The following is a 21,074-nucleotide window of genomic DNA, read 5'->3' as shown; positions in this document are numbered from 1 at the left end:
AATGCAACAAGAGAAGACTAAATGACCTGCGTTTCAGATGCACAGGGCTCACTGAGGGACATTGCTATCAGTTTAGAGTATTTGCAGAGAATGCTGCTGGCGTGGGTCCACCCAGTGAACCAAGTGAGTATATAAAAGTATGTGAAGCAACTTACCCACCTGGTCCACCAACCAACCCTAAAGTGACAGACTATTCCAGCAGTACTGTGTCTCTGACCTGGTCAAAACCAATCTATGATGGTGGAGCAGACATCAGTGGATTTGTAATTGAGATGAAGGAATTAGCAGAAGATGAGTGGATCACATGTACACCAAGCACAGGTGTAGAGGGGACAAACTACACTGTGAAGAGACTGCGAGAAAATGCAGAGTACAATTTTCGTATACGTGCGATGAATTCTGCTGGAGTTGGAGATCATGTGGATCTACCTGGGTCTGTGGTAGCTGCTGAAAAACTGGAGGCCCCTGAGATTGAGTTGGACACTACTTTAAGGAAGATTGTCAGTGTTCGAGCCTGTTCCACGTTACGACTCCGTGTCACCATCAGAGGAAGGCCAGAGCCTGAGGTTAGATGGTCAAAGGAAGGTGGCACTGTCAGTGAGCGTGCTCTAATTGAGGTGACAAGCTCCTACACAGAGTTATTGATTGAGAATGTCAACAGAAATGACACAGGAAAGTATGTGTTGATGGCCGAGAACTGCATTGGCTCTAAATCAGCATTCATCAATGTCAGAGTATTGGACTCTCCCAGTGCGCCAACCAACTTAGAGGTAAATGATGCAAAAAGGAACTCCGTGTCCATCTCCTGGGAAGCACCTCTCATTGACGGAGGAGCAAAGATTTTGCATTACATCATAGAAAAGCGAGAGGAGGCCAGGAAGGCATTCACAAGTGTCTGCAGCAACTGTGTGAGAAACTCATACAAGATTGACAATCTCCAGGAAGGGAGCTTCTATTATTTCCGTGTTCTGGCTGTGAATGAGTTTGGCACGGGACTACCAGTAGAGACCACTGAGGCTGTTAAAGTGTCCGAGGCTCCTCTGCCTCCTGGCAAAATCACACTCAGTGATGTTACTTGCAATAGTGCAAGACTCTCTTGGGAGAAGCCTGACAATGATGGAGGAAGTAAAATCACACGTTATATCATAGAAATGCGGGCTAATGGAGATACACATGGACAATGTGTTCAGAGAGTAAAGCCCTGGAAGTAACTATTACCGGGCTGGCAAAGGGAAAGGAGTATTTCTTTAGAGTGAGTGCTGTAAATGAAAAGGGGAAAAGTGAGCCAAAGTTCCTTTTGGCACCTGTTACAGTAAAGGATACTAGTGTTGAGCCCATTATTAACTTGCTTTCCAATGCATTCAGTGTGAAGGCAGGAAATGTTTTAAAGATTGACGTTCCATTCAAGGGTGTACCACCACCAACAGTAGCCTGGAAGAAAGATGGCAACTTGCTGAAAGAAACAAGCAGGGTAAATGTGCACACATCTGACGCATTATCTCAAATCATCATCAAAGATGCAAGTAGAATAGATGTTGGCGTTTATGAGGTGACCCTGACCAACTTGACTGGAACCACATCTGCTGAAATCTTTGTTAATGTTTTTGAAAGACCTGGCCCACCAAGTGATCTCAGTGTGGTTGAAGTGAGTGCTGACTTTATGTCTTTGTTGTGGCAGCCCCCACATTATACTGGCGGATGTCAAATCAGTAATTATGTCGTTGAGAAGAGAGATACAGGCAGCACAATATGGCAGAATGTGTCAGCAACACTCGCAAGAACATCTATCAAGATTTCCCGTCTGACGCAGGGCACTGAATATCAGTTTCGTGTTGCTGCAGAGAATCGCTACGGCAAGAGCCACTTTGTTGAGTCTGAACCTGTTGTTGCACAGTATCCCTTTAAGCCCCCTGGTCCACCAACCAATCTCTGTGTTGTTAGTGCCTCAAAGGCTGTCATGGTGGTGGCATGGAGCAAGCCAGACAGTGACGGTGGCAGCCCTATTATTGGTTATCATATTGAATGCAAAGATCAAAGCAGTATTTTGTGGACAAAGTTAAACAGAAACCCAGTGAATGACATCCAATTCAAGGTAACAAGTGTTGAAGAAGGTCTGATGTATGAGTTCCGGGTCTGTGCTGAGAACATGGCTGGTGTTGGACCGAGCAGTAAGGCTTCTGAGCCTGTAGCAGCAAGAGACCAGTGTGATCCCCCATACAACCTTGCAGTCTCCAATATAACTAACAGCTCAGTTTCCCTCTCCTGGGACAAGCCAGAATATGATGGTGGGGCTAAAATAACAGGGTACATTGTTGAGCGTAAAGAGCTGCCAAATAGTTGCTGGCTTAAGTGCAACTTCACCAACTTACTGGACACCTTCTTGGAAGTGAGTGGCCTAACAGAGGGTGAACAGTATGAATTTCATGTGATTGCAAAGAATGCAGCTGAGATGTTCAGTGCGCCCTCTGAAACCACCGGACCCGTTACAGTACAGCATGATGTGGAGCCACCCAAAATTATCTTGGGGGACAAATTTAGACAGGTGGTTGTTGTCAAAGCAGGAGAAAACCTAAAAATAGATGCTGACATCTCTGGCCGCCCCAACCCTACAGTGCTTTGGTTAAAGAATGGTAGAAATATCGGCACAAAGGGACGGGTTGAGATAAGTGCAACAAAGACGCATACCTCTCTACTTCTCAGAGAATGTGTAAGAAAAGACTCTGGACAGTATATTCTGACCCTACAGAGTGCAGGTGGTTCCACATCTAAGACTATCACCTGCAAGGTCCTGGACAGGCCTTGCCCACCTGCTGGACCTCTAGTAGTGTCTGGACTTTCAGCAGAGAAATGCACCCTGTCATGGGGACCCCCTAATGAGACTGGCGGTGCTGAGATTATGCACTACATTGTTGAAAAGTGCGAAACCAGCCGTGTATCCTGGACCCTGGTGTACGATGAAATGAAGGCTACTACCTGCAAAATAAGCAAGCTACTCAAAGGGAATGAATACCTGTTTAGGGTGAGAGCAGTGAACAAATACGGGGAAGGTGAGACTTTGGAAAGTGAGCCCATCAAGGCCACGGATCCCTTTACTATCCCATCTGCTCCAACTGATGTTGAGGTCACCAGTGCAACCAGCGAGGCTATGACTATCTGCTGGAAGAGACCTGCCTCTGATGGCGGAAGCCGCATCAGCGGTTACATCATTGAGAAGAGAGAGAAGCAGGGTGTCCGCTGGGTTCGTTTTAACAAGAAGCCTGTCTATGACCTACGAGTCAAAGCCTCTGGGCTGCACGAGGGATGCGAGTATGAATTCAGAGTCTTTGCTGAGAATGCTGCTGGACTAAGTGAACCCAGTCTCCCGTGCCCACTCACACTGGCAGAGGATCCGAAGTTTGTCCCTTGCCCTCCTGCAAAACCCATCATAATCGATTCATCCAGGTCCTCCATCACTCTGTCATGGAACAAGCCGCTGTTTGATGGTGGAGCACCAGTAACAGGGTACAAAGTTGAATTCAGAAAATCAACAGAAGAAGACTGGACTGTAGGAGTTCATAACACAGATAAAACAGAGTTTACAGTAACTGGACTCACATCAGGGACGGAATATGTTTTCATCGTCAGATCCATAAACAAGATTGGCAACAGCGAGCCCAGTCCTGAATCCGATCCTGAAGTGGCCATGGAGAGAGAGGAGGAGCCCAGGTTTGATATTAGCGCAGACATGAGGAAGACCCTGCTTGTTAAAGATGGCAGCTCCTTCACCTTGACCGTGCCTTTCACAGGCAAGCCTGTTCCTAGCGTAACATGGGACAAAGCAGATGTAGATCTGAGAGTCAGAGGAATGATCAACAGCAGCAGCTCGGTCACCTCTATCACAGTGGAAGGAGCAACACGCGATGACTCCGGCAAATACATAGTCAAACTGCAAAACGTTGCTGGATCTGCCTCATTGACGCTGAACGTGAGGGTTTTGGATTCACCTGGTCAGCCAACTCACGTAGCAGTTAAAGACGTGACCAAGAACTCTGCCACCGTTACCTGGGACATCCCTGAGAATGAGGGTGGAGCCCCTGTCAAGAACTACCTCGTAGATATAAGGGACATCAGCAGGAAAGGGTGGACAAAACTCACAGACAAATGTCACCGACTGTCCTACAAGGTCTCTGACTTGGAGGAGGGAGGAATCTACTTCTTCCGGGTCACCGGTGAAAACGAGTACGGGATTGGTGTTCCAGCTGAGACCAAGGAGGGAACAAAAATGACAGGTAGGCCACAATCTGTAAAGACTACATGAATACAGAAAGATGAGAGCTGGTATATTTTGTATAAAAATCTGCATTTTTGTGATGGGATTAGAGCATTTAGATATCTTAAGCAGTTGTAAGGTTCTTTCACTTTTTGTAGATTGTTCTATTTCCTGCATAAAGACTAATTCTTTTATTTGTTTTTTTTTTCAGATAGAACCGATTGGGAGACAAATTCAGAAGCTTAGCTCGTCTTCTTACCAGGCTGGAAGTAGCCTCCTCCTGACCATCTGTCAAGATCCTCGATTTCTCACATTCAACCAATGTTGTTCAGAAAAAATCGTAAGCGAATGCTCTGTGAATTAATGCATTACAAGAAGTTTTTTACAGTTTTTTTTTTGATTTATTACATACAGAATCTATTTAAAACGTTTGCATCAGGTTTGTTTACTAATAAGCCATAATAATGATATATTTTGGCATAGAAATTAATATTTATGTTGTTATCTTTTATTTTATATCTATGAATTACGGCCTATTTATAGAAGAAAATACATAGATTTCCTGAGTTGGTTTTTGTGGTTTAAAAATAAAATAACTACAAAAAACAATATGCTGTGTTTTGCAAATCTATAATAAAATAAGGATGTTTAGAACAGTTACTAAAGTCTTGATTTAGATTTTTTATGGGATGATGAAAGGTATCCTAACACTGGATGGCATGAAGAAAAATATAAAAACAGAAAAGCAGAAATAGTTTTACTGTTAAAAATGTAAAATTTGAGGAAGATCACTGGATTTCACTTATTCCCATTTTGATAGGACTACAAGCCAAGTGACATCATTACTGTGTGTTTAGCAATATCCTAAGTGTTACACACTACCTGGATATCCAGCAAAAGAACCCTCCTGGAATAAAGTTCTTAATTTAAGCCTATGAAGAGTACTTCCTATACTTTTTTTTTTACATTTTACTGCCCATTATAAGTTTTACTTTTATTATTTTTTAAGGAAATCTTTTATGGAACCTTTTTATCTTGATGATATACTATGGTAGTTATTATGGGTGGGGAAAAAAATCGATTCTTAGATGCATCGCGATTCTCTCTAAAACGATTCAATGCTCTATTCTGATAAGTTAATATTTGATTATTAAAAATATAGAAATCACAAAACAGAGTGACCGAATGAGGGATAATGGACAAAAACTAGGAGTTTAGGCAAAAGTGCAGAAAAACAAATACAAAAATATCCCAAAGGAAAAAAAGGGGGAAAAAAACATTTTGTATAAATACACATGATCTAATAAGACATACATAAAATTAGGAAAAACACAAAAAGGCTATCATCTATCACATTACATCTGACCACCTCATGTTTCATCTTCTAAGAAGCCCATTGTCCACCTTTAAAGAAGAATTCTAGTCAATTTCAACATGTGATTGTTTTTTTTTGGTTTTTTTAATTTGTAGCGCTGTCAGTAGCAAGACAAATTAAAACAATTGGTGCAGTCTGCACCGTGTTATCCTCCTGCTAGATTTTGCACCCAACAGGCTTAAACAGGGCAAGTTTTAAATGTGTTTTTAGCCTCTAAATATGCTTAAAATGTCATTAAAAGTGCCCACCCATGTGCAGTTATTCCTTCCAAGTGAACACAGTGAATCTGACTGAAGTAGATGTGACAGAAAGGTATGAAAGTTGTGAAAATCGACAAGTGTGGACTTCACCGGACAAAAACGGGAAATAAACAGGAAATAAACAGAGGTATGTGCACTGGCTGAAGGAATAACTGCACATGGCTAGGCACTGATAATGACATTTTGAGCATACATAGTGGCTAAAAACAAGTTAAAAACTTGCCCTGTTTAAGCCTTTTGGGTGCAGAATCTAGCAGGAGGATAACACAGTGTAGACTGCACCGATTGTTTTCATTGGTCTCGCTAATGACAGCACTACAAAAAAAACAGAGCTACTGTACACGTTGAAATTGACTGGAATTCTCCTTTAAGCACAGAACGACTAGCCTCCAAAACAAAAACCTCAGTAGAGAAAACATTTCATTAAAACGGGTGTGTGACAAATACTGTAAATGTCAAAATCTAACAAACTCAGATTTACATGTAGGCTATATTTTTTTTAAATCACGCATGGAAATGTACATAAAAACATTGTTGCATCGAGATGCATCGATAAATCGGCTTAGAAGCAAATCGTTGGCCTTGGAATCGCAAGAAAGAGATTCCCACCCCTGGTAGTTATAGGAAGGGGTGGTGGCACTTTTGGTCATTCCCCCTGAATATCTTGTTTTCTGTCACCTCCTTGTTAAATAGAGGACCCAAATTACTTTTAAAAAGTAGTTCAAGTCATCAGTGGCTCTAAAACTGGGAACAAAAACTAAAGTAAGGAGTCATCATAAGGACTTTATCTTTTATTGTTGGTACATATGAACTGTCAAAAGGCCTAAGCATAACACAGGTTAGTCCTCGATGTCACCTGCTGTCGCCCTTTAGTCATGATAACACATGTTTGCAAGTGCGTCACTATGGAAACAGTTTAGTAGGTAATACAGGAAAGAGAAGGAACCGGAAGTAAGCCATGTAAACCAACTAACTTGTTTGCTGCTTGTTCGTAATAGTTCTGTGGGCAACTCTTACAACAAAAGTACATTTCTGAGTCGACATTTTCAAAATGGGAACTACAGCAAGTCAACTTGGCAAGGACATGCTCTCAGAATATCAAGTAAGTGCCCAAAGCAAAGTCTCCAAAAGCAGATACGTCGTAATGGGTGTTGTTAACTGGGTGGCTAAAGTTGAGAACGGTTGTTTTGGCTACGTAAGTTTAGTTAGTAACCAAGCATAACGTAGCTATCGTAGCCAATTGTTTTAAGACACAAGAAATTTCTAGAACCTTGTCATAAGTATAGTATAATTAACTTTCGGTCTGCAACGTTAGTTGTAGCATTTCCTACAACGTAGCTAGCTAGGGTAACTAAACACAGCGCTAATGGCAGCTAAATTAAATTGTAAACAAGTCATAGCGTCAATCAATATAGTGAAGGCTAACGGAAATGCTCATATCACTTGTAAGACCATAGCTAGATGTGTTAACGTTATAGGAACTCAAAAAAAGTCATTTGCATGTTAATCGGTGACTTGTCATTCTAACAATACTGACTTTTACTTTTAGGAGCTGACATTCTTGACAAAACAAGAAATTCTTCTGTAAGTGATCAGATGTATGTCACATTAACAAACGTGTTACCGGTAAAAGTATTGCGATAAACCTAGCATTGCTGCCGTGAATTAACGTTACGCGCTTTTTTGTCTGTTTAGTGCCCACAAGAGATTCACTGAACTGCTAACAAAGGATGAGAAAGACCTTCCAAATGTCAGAATACCCACGGAGAGGATTCTCACTCTGCCAGAGCTCAAGGTAAAAAAGCGATTTAATAGTCGAAATGTGATGTTATGTTTAGGCGTCGTTCTCATAGCATGACTAGAATTGTCCGCTGCAAAACTGTACTGACCCTTGTACTTGTTACTGTCACAGTCCAACCCTTTCAGGAAAAGAATATGCCATGTATTCTCAACCTCTGAACAGAAAGATGGAAGCCTCACATTTGAGGACTTTCTGGATCTCTTGAGTGCCTTCAGCGACTCTGCTACTCTGGAAATCAAATCCCACTATGCTTTCCGTATATTTGGTAAATAACGTGTTTTTTAAAAAGTGAGCTGGTTATTGATGATAACGGGAAGGCTATTGATCGGTGTAATAAGCATAGTGGTATTTTCAGACTTTGACGATGATGGCACTCTTGATTGCGGTGATCTGGAGAAGCTGGTAAACTGCCTGACCGGTGAGACGGATGAGACGAGACTAACCACCGAAGAAATGAGACAGCTCATCAACAATGTGAGTTCATGGAGGCTTCTGCCCTTTGAAGATTTACACTAGATGGTTAAAACAGCTTGGTGCACAGATGTGTCAGTGTAACGGTTGTTTCCTTTGTATGTTTTTCAGATTCTCGAAGAGTCAGACATCGACAAGGATGGAACCGTGAACCTCTCAGAGTTTCAGCATGTTATTTCAAGGTCACCAGATTTCGTCAGGTGACTAAATCTAATTCTCGCCGATATATGCGCTTCACTCATTAGTTTGGTTCACTCCTAACTGCTTCCTCTTTGATTTCTTCACAGCTCTTTCAAGATTGTGCTGTGAAGACCTACCAGGCTGTTTAAAAGCATCACCCTTTAACTCTCTTATGTTGTTTAATTTTCAGTCAATAATTTTAAATATTTGCCTTAAATTATATCGACCTGTGGATTTTACTGCCTTAACTATTTTATGCATTGTTTGTGAAATATAAAACCTGTGATTTTTTTAAATTTCTATTAGGAAAATTAAAAAACATTTTCAAAAACCGCTCATTCAGAAAGTTTCTTTTTGTTATACACACAAATTAAAATAACTTGTAAATTACAAAATACATTTAATTCAAAGTCTTGTATTTGTTTTGATAATTTACACTTCCTGGAAACTGTCCATTATCCACATTCATAGTATTTTTAAGACTATGCTACTTCCTCCTTGACGCCAGCAGCAAAAGTGTTCCATGCCCCGCACACTACATCAACCACACGCATCTGCTGCTCCCTGAAGAACTCCACCCGCTGGGGCTCATCTGAACTGATAAAAGTCTGGTGTCCAAGTTGGCCATAGTCACCTGAAATTCAGGTAATAGAAGACATGATGGACAGGGTGAATTCAACATCACATACAACATAAGGTGTGCTCTAAGCACACTGATTAATTAATTAAAAAATGTAACGCATTTGCAACAGATTCAAAATCTGTTTAGGTGCCAGTTTATCTCCAAATTTAAACTTACCCCAGCCCCAAGTGTAGAGGTCCCCTGTGGCTGAAATGAGAAAATATGATAGAGGATAGATTTGCCAAGAAAACGTGCATCAATATACACCTATTGTCAAGTGCAGATCCTTACTTGTCACTGCAGCTGTGTGGCGGCAGCCACAGCTGACTGTCCTGATTTCACATGATGGAGTGACATCCAGCAGAGCTGGGAATGCCTGGATCGATATGAATACTTCTTCATGTTTCTCTTCCTCTGGCTCTTCAGTGGGAGTTGTGCTGGCATCTTGGCATGGTGCGCCTGTCCAGTACAGTTAATGATGCAGTACTTGCTACTTACAGTTAAGGGGGTGGTTCATTGATATCCAATAAAGCAAATTTCCCACACTTCAAATGCTATATATAAATTGGGAATTTGTATTTTGAGATATTGACTGTAGTTCACCAAGTTAAACAGAGCTTGATGGCCTTTAGTTTATGGTGCTTAAAGTGTCTAAATACATTGAAAAAATACATTCACAGGGAACCCAATGGTGAACATTTATTTGCCTGTTCAGAGCTTGGCATCCTTTATAGATGCTGTGGAAATGCTCACATTGAAGTGTGGTGCACTGTAACATGCCACACCAAAAACAATGCAGTTCAGTAACAGAAAAGTATTTGGATTGATAGATAGCACTATGGGTAATGATTGTGTTTGTTGATGAAATTTCCCTTACCTGCTAGTTGGCTACTTTGCTGCAGTAGTGTTTTCCTCAGACCTTGTGATGGAAGTCCGAGCTGGCCGCTATTATTCCAGCCCCACACATAAAGATCTCCCCCATCTGAAGAAAATGGTTATTTAAGGTCACTTAATTGACACCTGATTGAGGCCATAACTATTTGTATTCACTGCCAACATCTTGTATGACTTACCACTGACACAGACAGTGTGCCAGCCTCCTGTAGCTATGCAGCTCATGGGCATCCCCCAGAGTGCCTCCACTGCCCTGGGCTCCTCCTCAGAAGTGAGGCCTCCGTGTCCCAGCTGACCGTGGCTGTCAAAGAAGCACACAAGAAAGGTCAAGATATGCATGAGGATGTTAATGCTCAGATTACCAATGAAGACATACGTGTGAGAAGTAGGTCTACCTGCCCAGTCCCCAGGTGTACACAGCTCCGGAGGCAGTGAGAAGGATGGCATGCTCTGCACTCAGTGCCAGACTCTTGGCTCTCAGGTGTGGTGATAAGAGACGGTAGAGGGGCGGTTTCATGGCTATGTAACCCCCAGGGACTAATGGGAGATTCACAGGGGGTCCTGGAAAGCAGCAACAAGTGGACTATTTAGCCACTTATTATATACTTACATAATACTTATTGTAGCTGTCAAAGCAGATACCAGAGCTGTGTGGTTTTAGTTTCATGCTCCATGATGGAGTCTGCTCTTTCTTCTGCAGATCCCAGGACTCAAGTCTGTCGGAGAAAGCGAGGGTCAAGTACGATTCACTGACGATGGCATCTTTACAGCCACGGCTCTCTTTCATAGGCTTGCCACAGGACTCATTGGAGACGAAACCCGCAAGGCACGCACAGCTGTCACCTAGTCACAGACAGAGAGCAAGGTGAATACATGAGTCTTATTCATATAGAGTGACGTCTTCTATTTATGTTACAATAAGAGTGTCCAACCAGATGTGTTGTATATCAGCTAGACTTACCATCCAAATGCAGTGATGCTCTTCTACTCCAACTTGCTCTAATTTGATAACCAGTCGTCAAGCAGCAGTCACTTGTGTCTACCTGGTTGTCAAGCTCTGTCGGAGTACTCACTTTGACTTCATTTACAGCGTCGCTCCACACTCCTTTAATTAATTCCTCGTGGACACATATCTGTCCAAATGCGTTAAAACCAAACCCGAACCACCGCATCGGAAAGGCTTTTACCTCAGTTTGGTTTAACGTGAAAATGCCGAGGAGTTTAAACCATGAACTGTTGAAAGTAGCTAGCATTAGCTCCTGCACTGTTGAGAAGCACCAGACTGCAATGCGCATGCGCTGTAGAATAGTCGCACCATTACTTGACAGTGAAGATGGGTGAACTCAGCAGAGACATGACAATAGTGAGGGCAGTACATAGGGTTTATTTCTTTGCCCATGTGTTCAGTGAACTAGAAAACGACCAACGTACAATTAAGACACTGGGAATGTAGTGGAGTGATAAACAGAGAAGCACACGATGTGAATGTACTTGTTTTGGCCTGTTTAGGGCAACTTTTATAAAAAAAAACGACTAGAGAATGCTTGTATTGCTAAAAGCTGCTGAATCTCAATTCCCACTAAATAGAGTAGTGGAAGTAAGCAATGGAAATGCATTGGAGAATGATATTGACAAAAATAAAAACATTTGAAAATATCAATGAATGGCAATATTAAGTAAAATATATATAAAGTAGCCTGATTGGACATACACATACACTTTTGTTGCTGGTCCATGAACATACAAAATTATAAAGATAAATACAATGAGTGCAAAAGTAATGTAAAACAGCAATCCACTTCTGTGAGTATCTGCTGGCTTTTATGTACTACCCTTCTTTCTTTTCATTAGTTTTTATTGCCTTGCAGTTTTTAGTTAAGACCCATTTCCCGATTTATATATTTTATGTCTTGTACTTTAAACCGTAATACGATATTACTGGAAGCTCTTAAACACTACCAGAAGGCACATTCACACGCTGCGGCTGTGTTTTCAGGGTTCCGTTCCTTTGCCCTTCCCCCCCCCTTCCCTGTTCATAATGATGTTGTACTCCACGGCCTTGTCCAGACAGTTTTGAGCTATCTTTGAAACAGGCTCCGACGTGCCCTCTCCTCCCTTTGCCAACACAGAAAGAATCTCCAGAGCTTCACTCTCCATGAGCGCCTCGGCCAGACTCTTCTCCGCCTGCATCATGTTCTGAACTATGACCACTCCGCGGTGGCGCAGGTCGGATATTTCACAGAGCAAAAGCGACTGTATAATCTCTAGCCAGTGGGTCGTCTGCGAAGAGAGGACAACAGGAAGAAATGTAAGCTAAAATGGAATAATGGATCAACTGTATTATCCCACAGTGCTAAGCTGAAGGCTGTGTGGGGACAGTGACGTGCTGCCGTGCTCTGCTTACCGTTCCTGGGATGCGGGCGCAGAGCTCCGGCTGCTCGGCGGTCAGCATGGCCAGAGTTCCCGCGGCAGCTTTCCGCAGCCTCTCGTCCTCCTCGCCGCTGTAGAGCACGAGCAGCTTCAGACGATCGTTCCCTGTGGCCAGGTACAACTTTTGCACCTGAGGACCAAACAAACACTTTTACTTGTGCTTTTCAACATGTGTGCCATACGATGTGTCACTATGTCATTTTCTATATATAAAAATAGACTTAGAAAGCCCTGCTGTATAAACTGTGTGATTAAAGATAACTCTTAGAAACTGTTTTTACTTTAAATATGGCAATTATTTCTGTTTATTAAGCAGGGGTGTGCAAAAAAAAAAGATTCCCATTTGTATTGCGATTTAAGTTCTACAGATTCCAAATCGAATTATAGAATTCCAAAAATCTATTTATATTTTTTTTGTAATGGCATGTATTCCATCACATGGGAGAAGTATCTATATTTATTTATTTATATATATTTTTTTTTAGAATCGTTTTTGGATCAATAAATTTATTTTGAATCAATCTTGAGCCTAAAAATCAATATTGAATCGTGACATTTTCTGAATCGTCCGCCCCTACTGTTTATTGACATGTATTTCTTTTTATCTACATTTGTGTATGTACTTTGGTTGAGGTTTTATGAGCTGTATTTTCACCTCTATTTTTGTATTTCTTCAATGTAATTTGTTTTTGAAATTCTGTGAAACAAATTAACCTAACTAAAATCACCTATGAACATGTGTCTTACCTCTGTGCTTAAAACCAGATTACACATGCACTCTGTGGCAGAAGCTCGGACCAGGTCGTGCTCCTCAAACATGTAGCCTTCAATTTTTGGGACTGCCTTCTCCTTTATGATCTTTTGTCTGTGAAACAACAAACATATAAGCTAAAACTTTAAATACTGATACAAAACTATACTGTCACAATAAAAGATATATATTTATCTAGAAAAATGACACATTCATCTGTAACTAGATTTATGTTCCCTTTTATAAGGAAAGTAGATTTGCCATGTGTAAAAAAGTAAAACTACAGAATTTAACTTGAACTATTGGTTTCTGCATACTTGAATGTAGGTCATGCCCCTTTCCAATGGACTGTGTTTTGTAATGCATTCTTAGGAAAGACTCCCCCTAGTGGCCAACCTGAGTCTTTCACTGATACCAGCCAGGTTGGTGAGAGCCATGAGTGCCTCGAAGTTCTGCAGCAGGGTGCATTCAAGACTCAGAAGACTGACAAGGGGGCGCACCATCTCATAGATCTGACAACAGAAAGCAGGACAAGGTTCATTAGGATAAGTTCTTTAGGTTTTTTTGGGGGGGGTTTTGTAACTAAAAGAGGCTTTTTCGTCACCCTTTCTCCTGGGAAGGCAATCTCTGGGTTAGATGTGATGGTTATTTTTGCCAGGGCTTGTGCTGCTTTGATTTTACCTCCATCTGTGTTGTCGGATGCCAGTGGGATCAAAGCCTATGGAGAATACAACATAAATCATGTAAACCCCCCTAAAGCAATGTGTTTAGATCAGTGTGCAGGCTAAACTAAGTAGATTAGTCAGGTTGCTCTACCTTTCCTCCACCCTGTGCCACCACTGTGCCTCTGTCTTCCTGTCGTTCCACCAAAGCCAAGAAGACCCTGCCGTGAGAAATGGCATTAACAGAAAATCTACAGAGAGAACAGTGAGTGAAAAAGACTTCCTGCCATTTTCCTACCTGGCGATACAGTCCCGACAAGCGTCAGTGAGGGCAGGACTCTCCTGTTTGACCATACACACCAACGCAGACACCACACCAGCCTCCAGCAGCTTCATCAGTCTTTTCTCCACATAGGAAGGTGCATCCTGAAAAAATGGAAAGACAGACAGATTCATGTAAATAAATCTCTCAAGAAAAAAATATGCATGTCAAAATATTTCCAAGAACACCCAAAGAAACAGGGAAGCAGTAAAGCTGCTGTGCAATATTGAAGTAATATTGTGTGATGTTTGTGTGCTGTAAATGTAGCTTTACATAAAAACATATAAAATGGTACCTTGGGGTGCTCCTCAGGCACATGCTGCTTTGCATACTTGGCCAACTCCACCATCTGAGGGTCTGGCTTCTCCACCTCATAGCTGTTGGTGCAGTTCACTAATGTGGAGCCCACAGCAAAGAGCACCGTCTTATCCTCAGACTGCAGGAACACAAAGAAAAACTGGGCTGTCAAGGTGATCCAAGTCAACACTATAGAAATGTTTGTGTGTATTCTTACAGTGGGGGTTTTGAAGACTAGACAAAAATAAATAAGACAAAGATCACTAAGATGCTCTTCTAAGGGGAATCTGACTTCATAATTGCCCAGTATTTTCCATGTGTCATTAAAACCTCCAATTACAATTAACAGTCAAACCTTTGCTAGCTCAAACATGGCCAGGAGAGCATTCTTGTCTTCAACTAAGTCCTCCTTCACATCAGCATCAAAAGTGAGGTAGGCGAGGCCTTCCACAGACCACCGGCGGGAGGTCGGGGGCAGAGACTCATTACACAGCCACCTAAACGAGAAAAAAAGAAACAGCTTACTTCTTAATTTACATCCAAGGAACCACTCGTCATCTGTTGTTTTTAAAACCAGGTAATGCATCAACGCGGATGAGCCTTAACACGTTTCTCAGGTTTAAGATTCAACACAGGCGAACGTACTTCCTGCACTGCTTGGCGAGCTTTAGCGTGGACCCCTCTGCAAACTGCTTCATGCTGAAGTCCGTCCCTCCTGCTGATCCAAGCTTGCACAAGCCCTGCGTAATAACCATCAGAGCACCATGGATCATTTATTTAGAGAGGTTAATTTCTTCTGTCTGAAATGCATGTACTGTTCTTGCTTTGCTGCAACACTTACCACCAGGGCTCTCACACGTATCCTGTCATTCTCGCTCTTCTTGTAAAGGTCCTTCAGGAGCGCCACGCCGTTGGCTGTGATGAAGGAGGCTCTCTTTGCCTTGCCTGCCGCATGGATAAGAGTCTCCACCGCTACCTGCTGGTGAGTTACATCTTCGGAAGCACACAGAGAGATCACTGCATCCATCATTCCTGACATCTCCAGAGTTCTGTTACCCACGTCGCTCGGCCCTTGGAGGAGCACCGACACCGTCTGGATGGCTCGCAGCTTGCCGGTTATGCCATGTCGGCTAAAATGTTGCCTGCCCAGAAAAAAAAAAAAAAATCAGATTAAAAAAAAAGAAATAGGAAAACACCACTTTTGTGCTCATGGCTACAAGGATTTTTTTTTCATGTTCATAAGTCATTTACTACTACTACTGAACTGCAGATAAGAGGGGCCATCCCCACTTCACTACACATTACATCCTTATCATTCAAATATGCATCTTGCACAGTACTTTGCACTATTACTTTTTGCACTTCACATCCCACTCCGTGTATTTTTGTATATTTGTATTTTGTATATTATGTATTGTCTCTATTGTACAGTATGTGTCTATGTCTATGTATAGAGAGTTAACACCTACTGAAGTCAAATTCCTTGTGTCTGTAGGTATGCTTGGCCCATAAATCTGATTCTGAGTTCACTACTAAGCATTAGTAAGCATTGGAAATTAGTTTTGATGGTAAACTCACTGTACATATTCTTCACATAGCTTGTTGAAAGTCTCCCGCTCTGTGTCGCACTTCAGGTCATCGTAGAGTTTGCTAAGCAAGACAGAGCAGCTCATGTGGGAGTTGTCTGTAAGTGGTGGTCCTTCGGAGAGCTCAGGCACTGTCCCGGCCACCTCCAGGATTTTCTTCAGTCCTGCAGGTGAACAAGGAGTTCATTAATCAGGCTAGAACGATGCAAAATAAAACTTGTGACAGAATATCTTACGTGGGCTTGGGATATCCAAGGCTATGGGAACATTTCATTTGAAAACATAACGTGAACATTTCCTTCCCATGGTTGCGAAACTGTACTGGAAATACTGAAATGGGTAGGTTTGGCAGAAGATTTATGTCTGTTTTGTATCCATCATAGCATAAACATGTGACCCATTCTACATGATGTGCAGGTTTGTTTCATACCCTGGTCTATCACCCATAAAGTGAGTGAGTTATCTGGGTTTTTCAAGGACTTGCGGGGAACTTGTTTGACCAGGAGGTTGATGGCGCTGTCTCTGCCCGGCCCTGACACCTTAGAGGCTGGCATCATTTCCAAGAGGTGGCGTAACATTGAGCGTAGCTCCTTGGAGGGTTCTGTGGTAAATTCACAGTCAGTTACCATTAAAAGAACAGCACAGAAAGCTGATACACACTGTTACAGTGGCTTGAGAAAGTTTACACACCCATGCTGAAGTTGATTAAAAAGAGGAAATAAAAAAAAAACATCTTTTGGAAATTGATCTTAATGCCTTAATTCAAAACATTTAGAAAAATCCACCCTTGTAAGGGCACCAATTTTCTTTGTGACTGAATAATGTATTGTAAATAAATAAATGTTCTACCTTAAAACACAGGGGGCATATGTATACACACCCCTATGTTGAATTCCCATAGAGGCAGGCACATTTATATTTTTAAAGGCCAGTTATTTCATGGATCCAGGATACTATGCATCCTGACAAAGTTCCCTTGGCCTTTGGAATTAAACTAACCCCATGTCATCACATACCCTTCACCATACATAAAGATTGGCATGGTGTTATTTCAGTTAGCTTAATAGCTGGTTTAATTTGCATTGAGAGATGATTTTATGGAAAGTAGGCAGTACAATGCTACAGTATTCATTCACAAAAGAAATTGGTGTCCTTAAAAGGTTGGATTTTCCTATTTTTTTTTAATTAAGGCATTAAGATCAATTTCCAAAAGATGTTGTTTTTTTTATTCCTCTTTTTAAAATCCAACTTTAGCCTGGGTGTGTAAACTTTCTCAAGCCACTGTATGTGCCATGTTTTAAAAAAATAAAATAAAATAGATTTGTTAGTGGTGAACTTTCATGTGTTGCCAACTCCACATATAAACATGATCAGAGGCCAAACTCACCAGGAAGTATGGCTTCATCTTTCCCTCTGATCTCTTTTTTCATGCCCTCCGTCAGAGCCTCAAACATCACCTGCAGCAGGTGGCAGGCAGCCAGAGACACAGCGGAGGCTACAGATCCCATTACTGCACACAGCTGCTCCATTCCCAACTCATTCACTATGGCCATAGTCTGGCAACAAAACAGTGGATGTCAGCAGTTAAAAGCAGTAAAGCAATTCACAAGTGTTATTAGCATGGGAAATATAGTCTCTGACAAACATGGATGTTGATATGTTGCAACATATACTGATAAAGTGTGCTACGGCAGAAATGCATTAAAATTAAAAAGGAACAAAATACAAATATAGAGGGCCAACACTTCCTGTTGTGTCTATGTTTTCCTATGTTTTTCTATGTTTATCTAATTTTTACACGTACTCTGGACTGATGCCCTGTGCATAACCCAACCAGGGTCCTCAGAGCGGAAAGGACAACATCCTCCTGCTTTGACTGAAGAAGTTTCTGAATCAGCTTCACTCCATCGTTGCGGAAGATCTGCTCAGCTCCTGCGTCTTCTCGAGATAATACCACAAGATTCTGAGCAGCCTGAAATTGAATAATGGATCACTGTATTTTGGTGCGTTACAACTTTACAGACAGATACAGATACAATGAATAAAAAATAAATTAAAAAAAAAAAAAAAAAATCACATAAAAAATGACAGCAGTTTGTTATGTTCCTGCCTCATGAGTTGCCCTTACCTTTTGTCGATCCGAGTCTTTTGCGGATGCATCTAAGAGGAGGGAGAACATTTGTTGCACACGAGCATCTGTGGAGTTTAGCTGCACCGACTACACGGTTAGGAGAAGAAATCCTTATTTAGCAACAGTTTCATCAGGGTACGGTTTAAAGTACAAGACATAAAATATATAAAACTGACCCTTAATCCACTTTATTAACAAAACAACAACATATCACCTTATGCTGAATCTGTGCTCCAAGCTGTCTGAGCAGATCCTGGAAGGCTTTGTTTTTGGGCTCCAGCTGGGCACACCTCTGAGCATCCAGAAACGCCTGATCAAGCCGACAGAGTTTCTGGAAAGCCTGAGCTCTCCGGAACCTGGCTTTCACATCACCTGGGTCAGTATCGAGAGCTGAAAAGAGTGACCGACATGACATTCAGTACAACAATAGTACATACTGTACATCTTAATCCACTTTGAGTGACGGTTCCTGCAAAAGTACAGTAAATCGCTTTTACCTAAATGTGAACCATACACACTTAGTGTACTTAACAGCAGCTGTAAATAGTTTATTCTACCAAAGATAAGACAGTTGGTGTGTGTTGAAAGTTATTCTCAATTAAAATCTTCACCCAAGGGTCTATAGAGCATCATGAGTATCTCTGTCATTGAGAAAAAAAAAAAGATGTTGTGTTTGGTTGTATTGATAGCTAGTAGATTGATACTTTATTGACCCCCAATGGTGAAATTCAAGGTCCCAGTGGCTTAAAGACACCACACACAGCATACACATACATCATAAACAGGATGATAAAATAACCAATCCACATGAATAATAAAGATAATAAAAGAATAGATAATAAAAGAAAAATCCACAAATGTACTAAAAGATGAATAAGCATGAGACGCTTGCGGTGACAGGGCAGGGACTCTGACCCTGGGATTCAGTATGCACGGTAAGGAGCTCTATGAGAGTGTGTGTCATGGTGGTGGTGCAAACAAGTCGAATGGTGCGAGGATAAAGTCTAGAAACCAGCATTAAATATGGACAACAAAAGAGAATAATGTAGACATAGTACAATAAAAAAAATATATAGCAGTGCAAGGATAAAGTTAAAAAAAGATATATTTATATAATATATAAAATATGGGCATTAAAAGGGAATAAAGTAGACAGTAGGATAGACATATATCAACAGGATAGATACGTATCACATATATTCAGGTGAAGTGTCTCTTAATTTAAACTAAGATTAAAAGGTGTCTTTGTACTGATCTATGAACTCTACTTTAGCTCACCTTTGGAGGCATCAGCCTCGGCCTTGCTGTACTCCTCCTGTTTCAGGTAGCAGGCAGAGCGGTTTCGGTACAGAACAGCACTGTCTGCTTTGCTGTTACTCAGCTTTAATGCTTTGGTGTAGCAGCAGATAGCGCCGTGCATGTCTCCTGCCTTGAAAAGGGTGTTCCCCTCCTCCTTCAGGGCTGTGGGGTCCTGGGTTAAAGAGAAGGAAAAAAAACATGACAGAAATGCTTCGAGTACATTCTATCTGGAAGAAAATGAAGCTAAAAAGCCTACGTAGCTAATTGCCGTACCTTTTTTTCTTCACTCACACTCATCTTCCAGATGTAATACACAATACAGCGTTACTTAATGTGGAGAATATGTAGTTTTCTTTTAACTCTAGCTAACTCTTGGTCCCTAACACTACTAACTTCTGAATAACATTTCACATCTTTGCTACGCTTCCGGGTGTTCGGAGCACGTTGATGACGTTTGGGTAATGGCCCCGCCCATCCCGACACGCACTATTACCATAAAAGGAACGGCGTCTGTCTCCATCCCTGCCTCATTTGGTTACATTTTCGTTCTGTGGCTTTCTTCAGTCAGAGGCGATTGATGATCTTTGCTTTAGTCCACACAGACACAGAGGGGTTTAAAAAGTTCCTTATGATGAAAGACGAAAGCCAGCAAGTCAAGGTTTTGATGCATTCAGCTGTAGGAAGTATTTTATTGTTGTTAGTGGTCTAAATGCTTATATTTATAGATGGTTAAACCTCAGCCATACTTTACAAGCATATTTTATGAATGTTGTTGGTTATATTTTCTAAAAAGCCTTGCTTCACAAAGGGTTAAAAGGTGTAACTAGTTGCTTTAATACATTTTTTTGTAAAAAATTTAGTAAAGTTTACAGCTTAGCAGCTGACTAAGCTAACATGTTTTGGCTTACCAGATTGTGAAATATTGCTTTGACTGGTTGGCCAAATCCGTTCATAAATAGCCTATTTAACATTGACAACTTCAGATGGATTTAAAACCGTTTTTTTACTTTATAGCAGCAGACATGAAAGTGAGAAACTTATGAGCAACTGGATTACCAACATTTATATCTGCACTGTTAAAGGTGTCCTGCCATACATATTTTATGACTTTGTGGTAATGTCTGAAGTTCTACCATGGACTCTGTAACATTTTTTTGTGGAAAAATATGCCTTGGTTACCTTGTTTCAAGCTATTATAGTGTGGTATTGAAAGCCTGCAGGAAGCTTGATTTGTACAAGTTCTTAATTAATTCAATGAGCTACGCTGCTTTACTCTGATTGGCGAATGTTGGAATTTATAATGTTATATGTGCTTAAACATTGTGTGTGATTTGTATTATACATTATACATTTAAGCCAAAAGGCAAAAGCATTATTTCAACATAAATGATGACATGTTGGTCATGCATTAAGTTTGTTGTTCATGTTTTAAGTTGTTTTGCAATAATTCTGTTCTATACTATAAGATGTTCTGGTACATTCCGTTATAATCCAGCTCTACTAAATATGTCAAAAGCGGGTTTGATGGTTTGGGATGCATCCTGTGTCTGGTTGTGGTTCCTCTTCCCAGCCCAACTAAAGGGCAGCAGGTCATGTTAGCTTTTCTCTGCAGGTCCTGAAAGGGTCATAAACTTTCAGTCACATTCCAATTGGAAAGATAGCGAATAAGCACACAAACATATCACACAACTGTGACCTGGAGATCCCACCCTTAGTGAATAAGGCTAGGGGTGCAAGAGCCAAA

The 21,074-nt window shown here is 41.2% G+C and overlaps 4 protein-coding genes across 5 annotated transcripts; 2 read left to right on the top strand and 2 right to left on the bottom strand.

Moving 5' to 3' along the window:
* Positions 1 to 941: 941 nt before the first annotated feature.
* Positions 942 to 4,619, top strand: LOC116694127 (titin). The gene is made up of 2 exons (XM_032523618.1): positions 942 to 4,268; positions 4,461 to 4,619. The coding sequence occupies exons 1-2, from the start codon at positions 1,181 to 1,183 to the stop codon at positions 4,493 to 4,495; spliced, it is 3,123 nt and encodes a 1,040-aa protein (XP_032379509.1). The 5' UTR covers positions 942 to 1,180; the 3' UTR covers positions 4,496 to 4,619.
* A 2,153-nt stretch (positions 4,620 to 6,772) lies between these two features.
* cib1 (calcium and integrin binding 1 (calmyrin)) lies at positions 6,773 to 8,668 on the top strand. The gene is made up of 7 exons (XM_032523633.1): positions 6,773 to 6,986; positions 7,434 to 7,468; positions 7,580 to 7,679; positions 7,797 to 7,950; positions 8,041 to 8,159; positions 8,268 to 8,356; positions 8,444 to 8,668. The coding sequence occupies exons 1-7, from the start codon at positions 6,936 to 6,938 to the stop codon at positions 8,463 to 8,465; spliced, it is 570 nt and encodes a 189-aa protein (XP_032379524.1). The 5' UTR covers positions 6,773 to 6,935; the 3' UTR covers positions 8,466 to 8,668.
* rccd1 (RCC1 domain containing 1) lies at positions 8,441 to 11,127 on the bottom strand. Of its 2 annotated transcripts, none has more exons than XM_032523627.1 (8): positions 10,814 to 11,127; positions 10,495 to 10,671; positions 10,248 to 10,413; positions 10,032 to 10,153; positions 9,836 to 9,940; positions 9,250 to 9,417; positions 9,136 to 9,165; positions 8,441 to 8,970 (listed from the first exon to the last, which is right to left on the bottom strand). In XM_032523627.1, exons 1-8 carry the CDS (start codon positions 11,103 to 11,105, stop codon positions 8,819 to 8,821), a joined length of 1,212 nt encoding a protein of 403 aa, XP_032379518.1. In that variant the 5' UTR covers positions 11,106 to 11,127; the 3' UTR covers positions 8,441 to 8,818. The 2 variants fall into 2 exon arrangements, with proteins under 2 accessions (XP_032379518.1, XP_032379517.1); XM_032523626.1 differs by having other exon boundaries at positions 10,495 to 10,695; positions 10,814 to 11,124.
* Positions 11,128 to 11,224: 97 nt separating this feature from the next.
* unc45a (unc-45 myosin chaperone A) lies at positions 11,225 to 19,627 on the bottom strand. The gene is made up of 19 exons (XM_032523619.1): positions 19,604 to 19,627; positions 19,310 to 19,502; positions 18,246 to 18,421; positions 18,029 to 18,118; positions 17,705 to 17,872; positions 17,288 to 17,456; positions 16,331 to 16,501; positions 15,893 to 16,064; positions 15,156 to 15,456; positions 14,960 to 15,054; positions 14,670 to 14,811; positions 14,313 to 14,453; positions 13,994 to 14,121; positions 13,850 to 13,916; positions 13,638 to 13,751; positions 13,430 to 13,545; positions 13,030 to 13,147; positions 12,257 to 12,412; positions 11,225 to 12,132 (listed from the first exon to the last, which is right to left on the bottom strand). Exons 1-19 carry the CDS (start codon positions 19,625 to 19,627, stop codon positions 11,845 to 11,847), a joined length of 2,829 nt encoding a protein of 942 aa, XP_032379510.1. The 3' UTR covers positions 11,225 to 11,844.
* Positions 19,628 to 21,074: the final 1,447 nt, after the last annotated feature.

Source organism: Etheostoma spectabile, chromosome 8 (assembly GCF_008692095.1).
Source record: "Etheostoma spectabile isolate EspeVRDwgs_2016 chromosome 8, UIUC_Espe_1.0, whole genome shotgun sequence".
NCBI classification, from domain to species: domain Eukaryota; kingdom Metazoa; phylum Chordata; class Actinopteri; order Perciformes; family Percidae; genus Etheostoma; species Etheostoma spectabile.
This window is presented reverse-complemented; position numbering and strand designations above follow the sequence as displayed.

Bases quoted from the DNA above. Each gene is read 5' to 3' on its own strand.
- LOC116694127 (XM_032523618.1), top strand. From the start codon at position 1,181: ATGTGTTCAGAGAGTAAAGCCCTGGAAGTAACTATTACCGGGCTGGCA. The intron at 4,269-4,460 runs GTAGGCCACAAT...TTTTTTTTTCAG, and splicing joins GGAGGGAACAAAAATGACAG to ATAGAACCGATTGGGAGACA.
- cib1 (XM_032523633.1), top strand. From the start codon at position 6,936: ATGGGAACTACAGCAAGTCAACTTGGCAAGGACATGCTCTCAGAATAT. The intron at 6,987-7,433 runs GTAAGTGCCCAA...TTTTACTTTTAG, and splicing joins ACATGCTCTCAGAATATCAA to GAGCTGACATTCTTGACAAA. The intron at 8,357-8,443 runs GTGACTAAATCT...ATTTCTTCACAG, and splicing joins AGGTCACCAGATTTCGTCAG to CTCTTTCAAGATTGTGCTGT.
- rccd1 (XM_032523626.1), bottom strand. From the start codon at position 11,105: ATGCTAGCTACTTTCAACAGTTCATGGTTTAAACTCCTCGGCATTTTC. The intron at 10,696-10,813 runs GTAAGTCTAGCT...GTCTGTGACTAG, and splicing joins AGCATCACTGCATTTGGATG to GTGACAGCTGTGCGTGCCTT. The intron at 8,971-9,135 runs GTAAGTTTAAAT...CCTGAATTTCAG, and splicing joins CCTCTACACTTGGGGCTGGG to GTGACTATGGCCAACTTGGA.
- unc45a (XM_032523619.1), bottom strand. From the start codon at position 19,627: ATGAGTGTGAGTGAAGAAAAAAAG. The intron at 15,055-15,155 runs GTAAGTGTTGCA...GTTATTACGCAG, and splicing joins TACGTGTGAGAGCCCTGGTG to GGCTTGTGCAAGCTTGGATC. The intron at 14,454-14,669 runs GTTTGACTGTTA...GTGTTCCTGCAG, and splicing joins CCATGTTTGAGCTAGCAAAG to TCTGAGGATAAGACGGTGCT.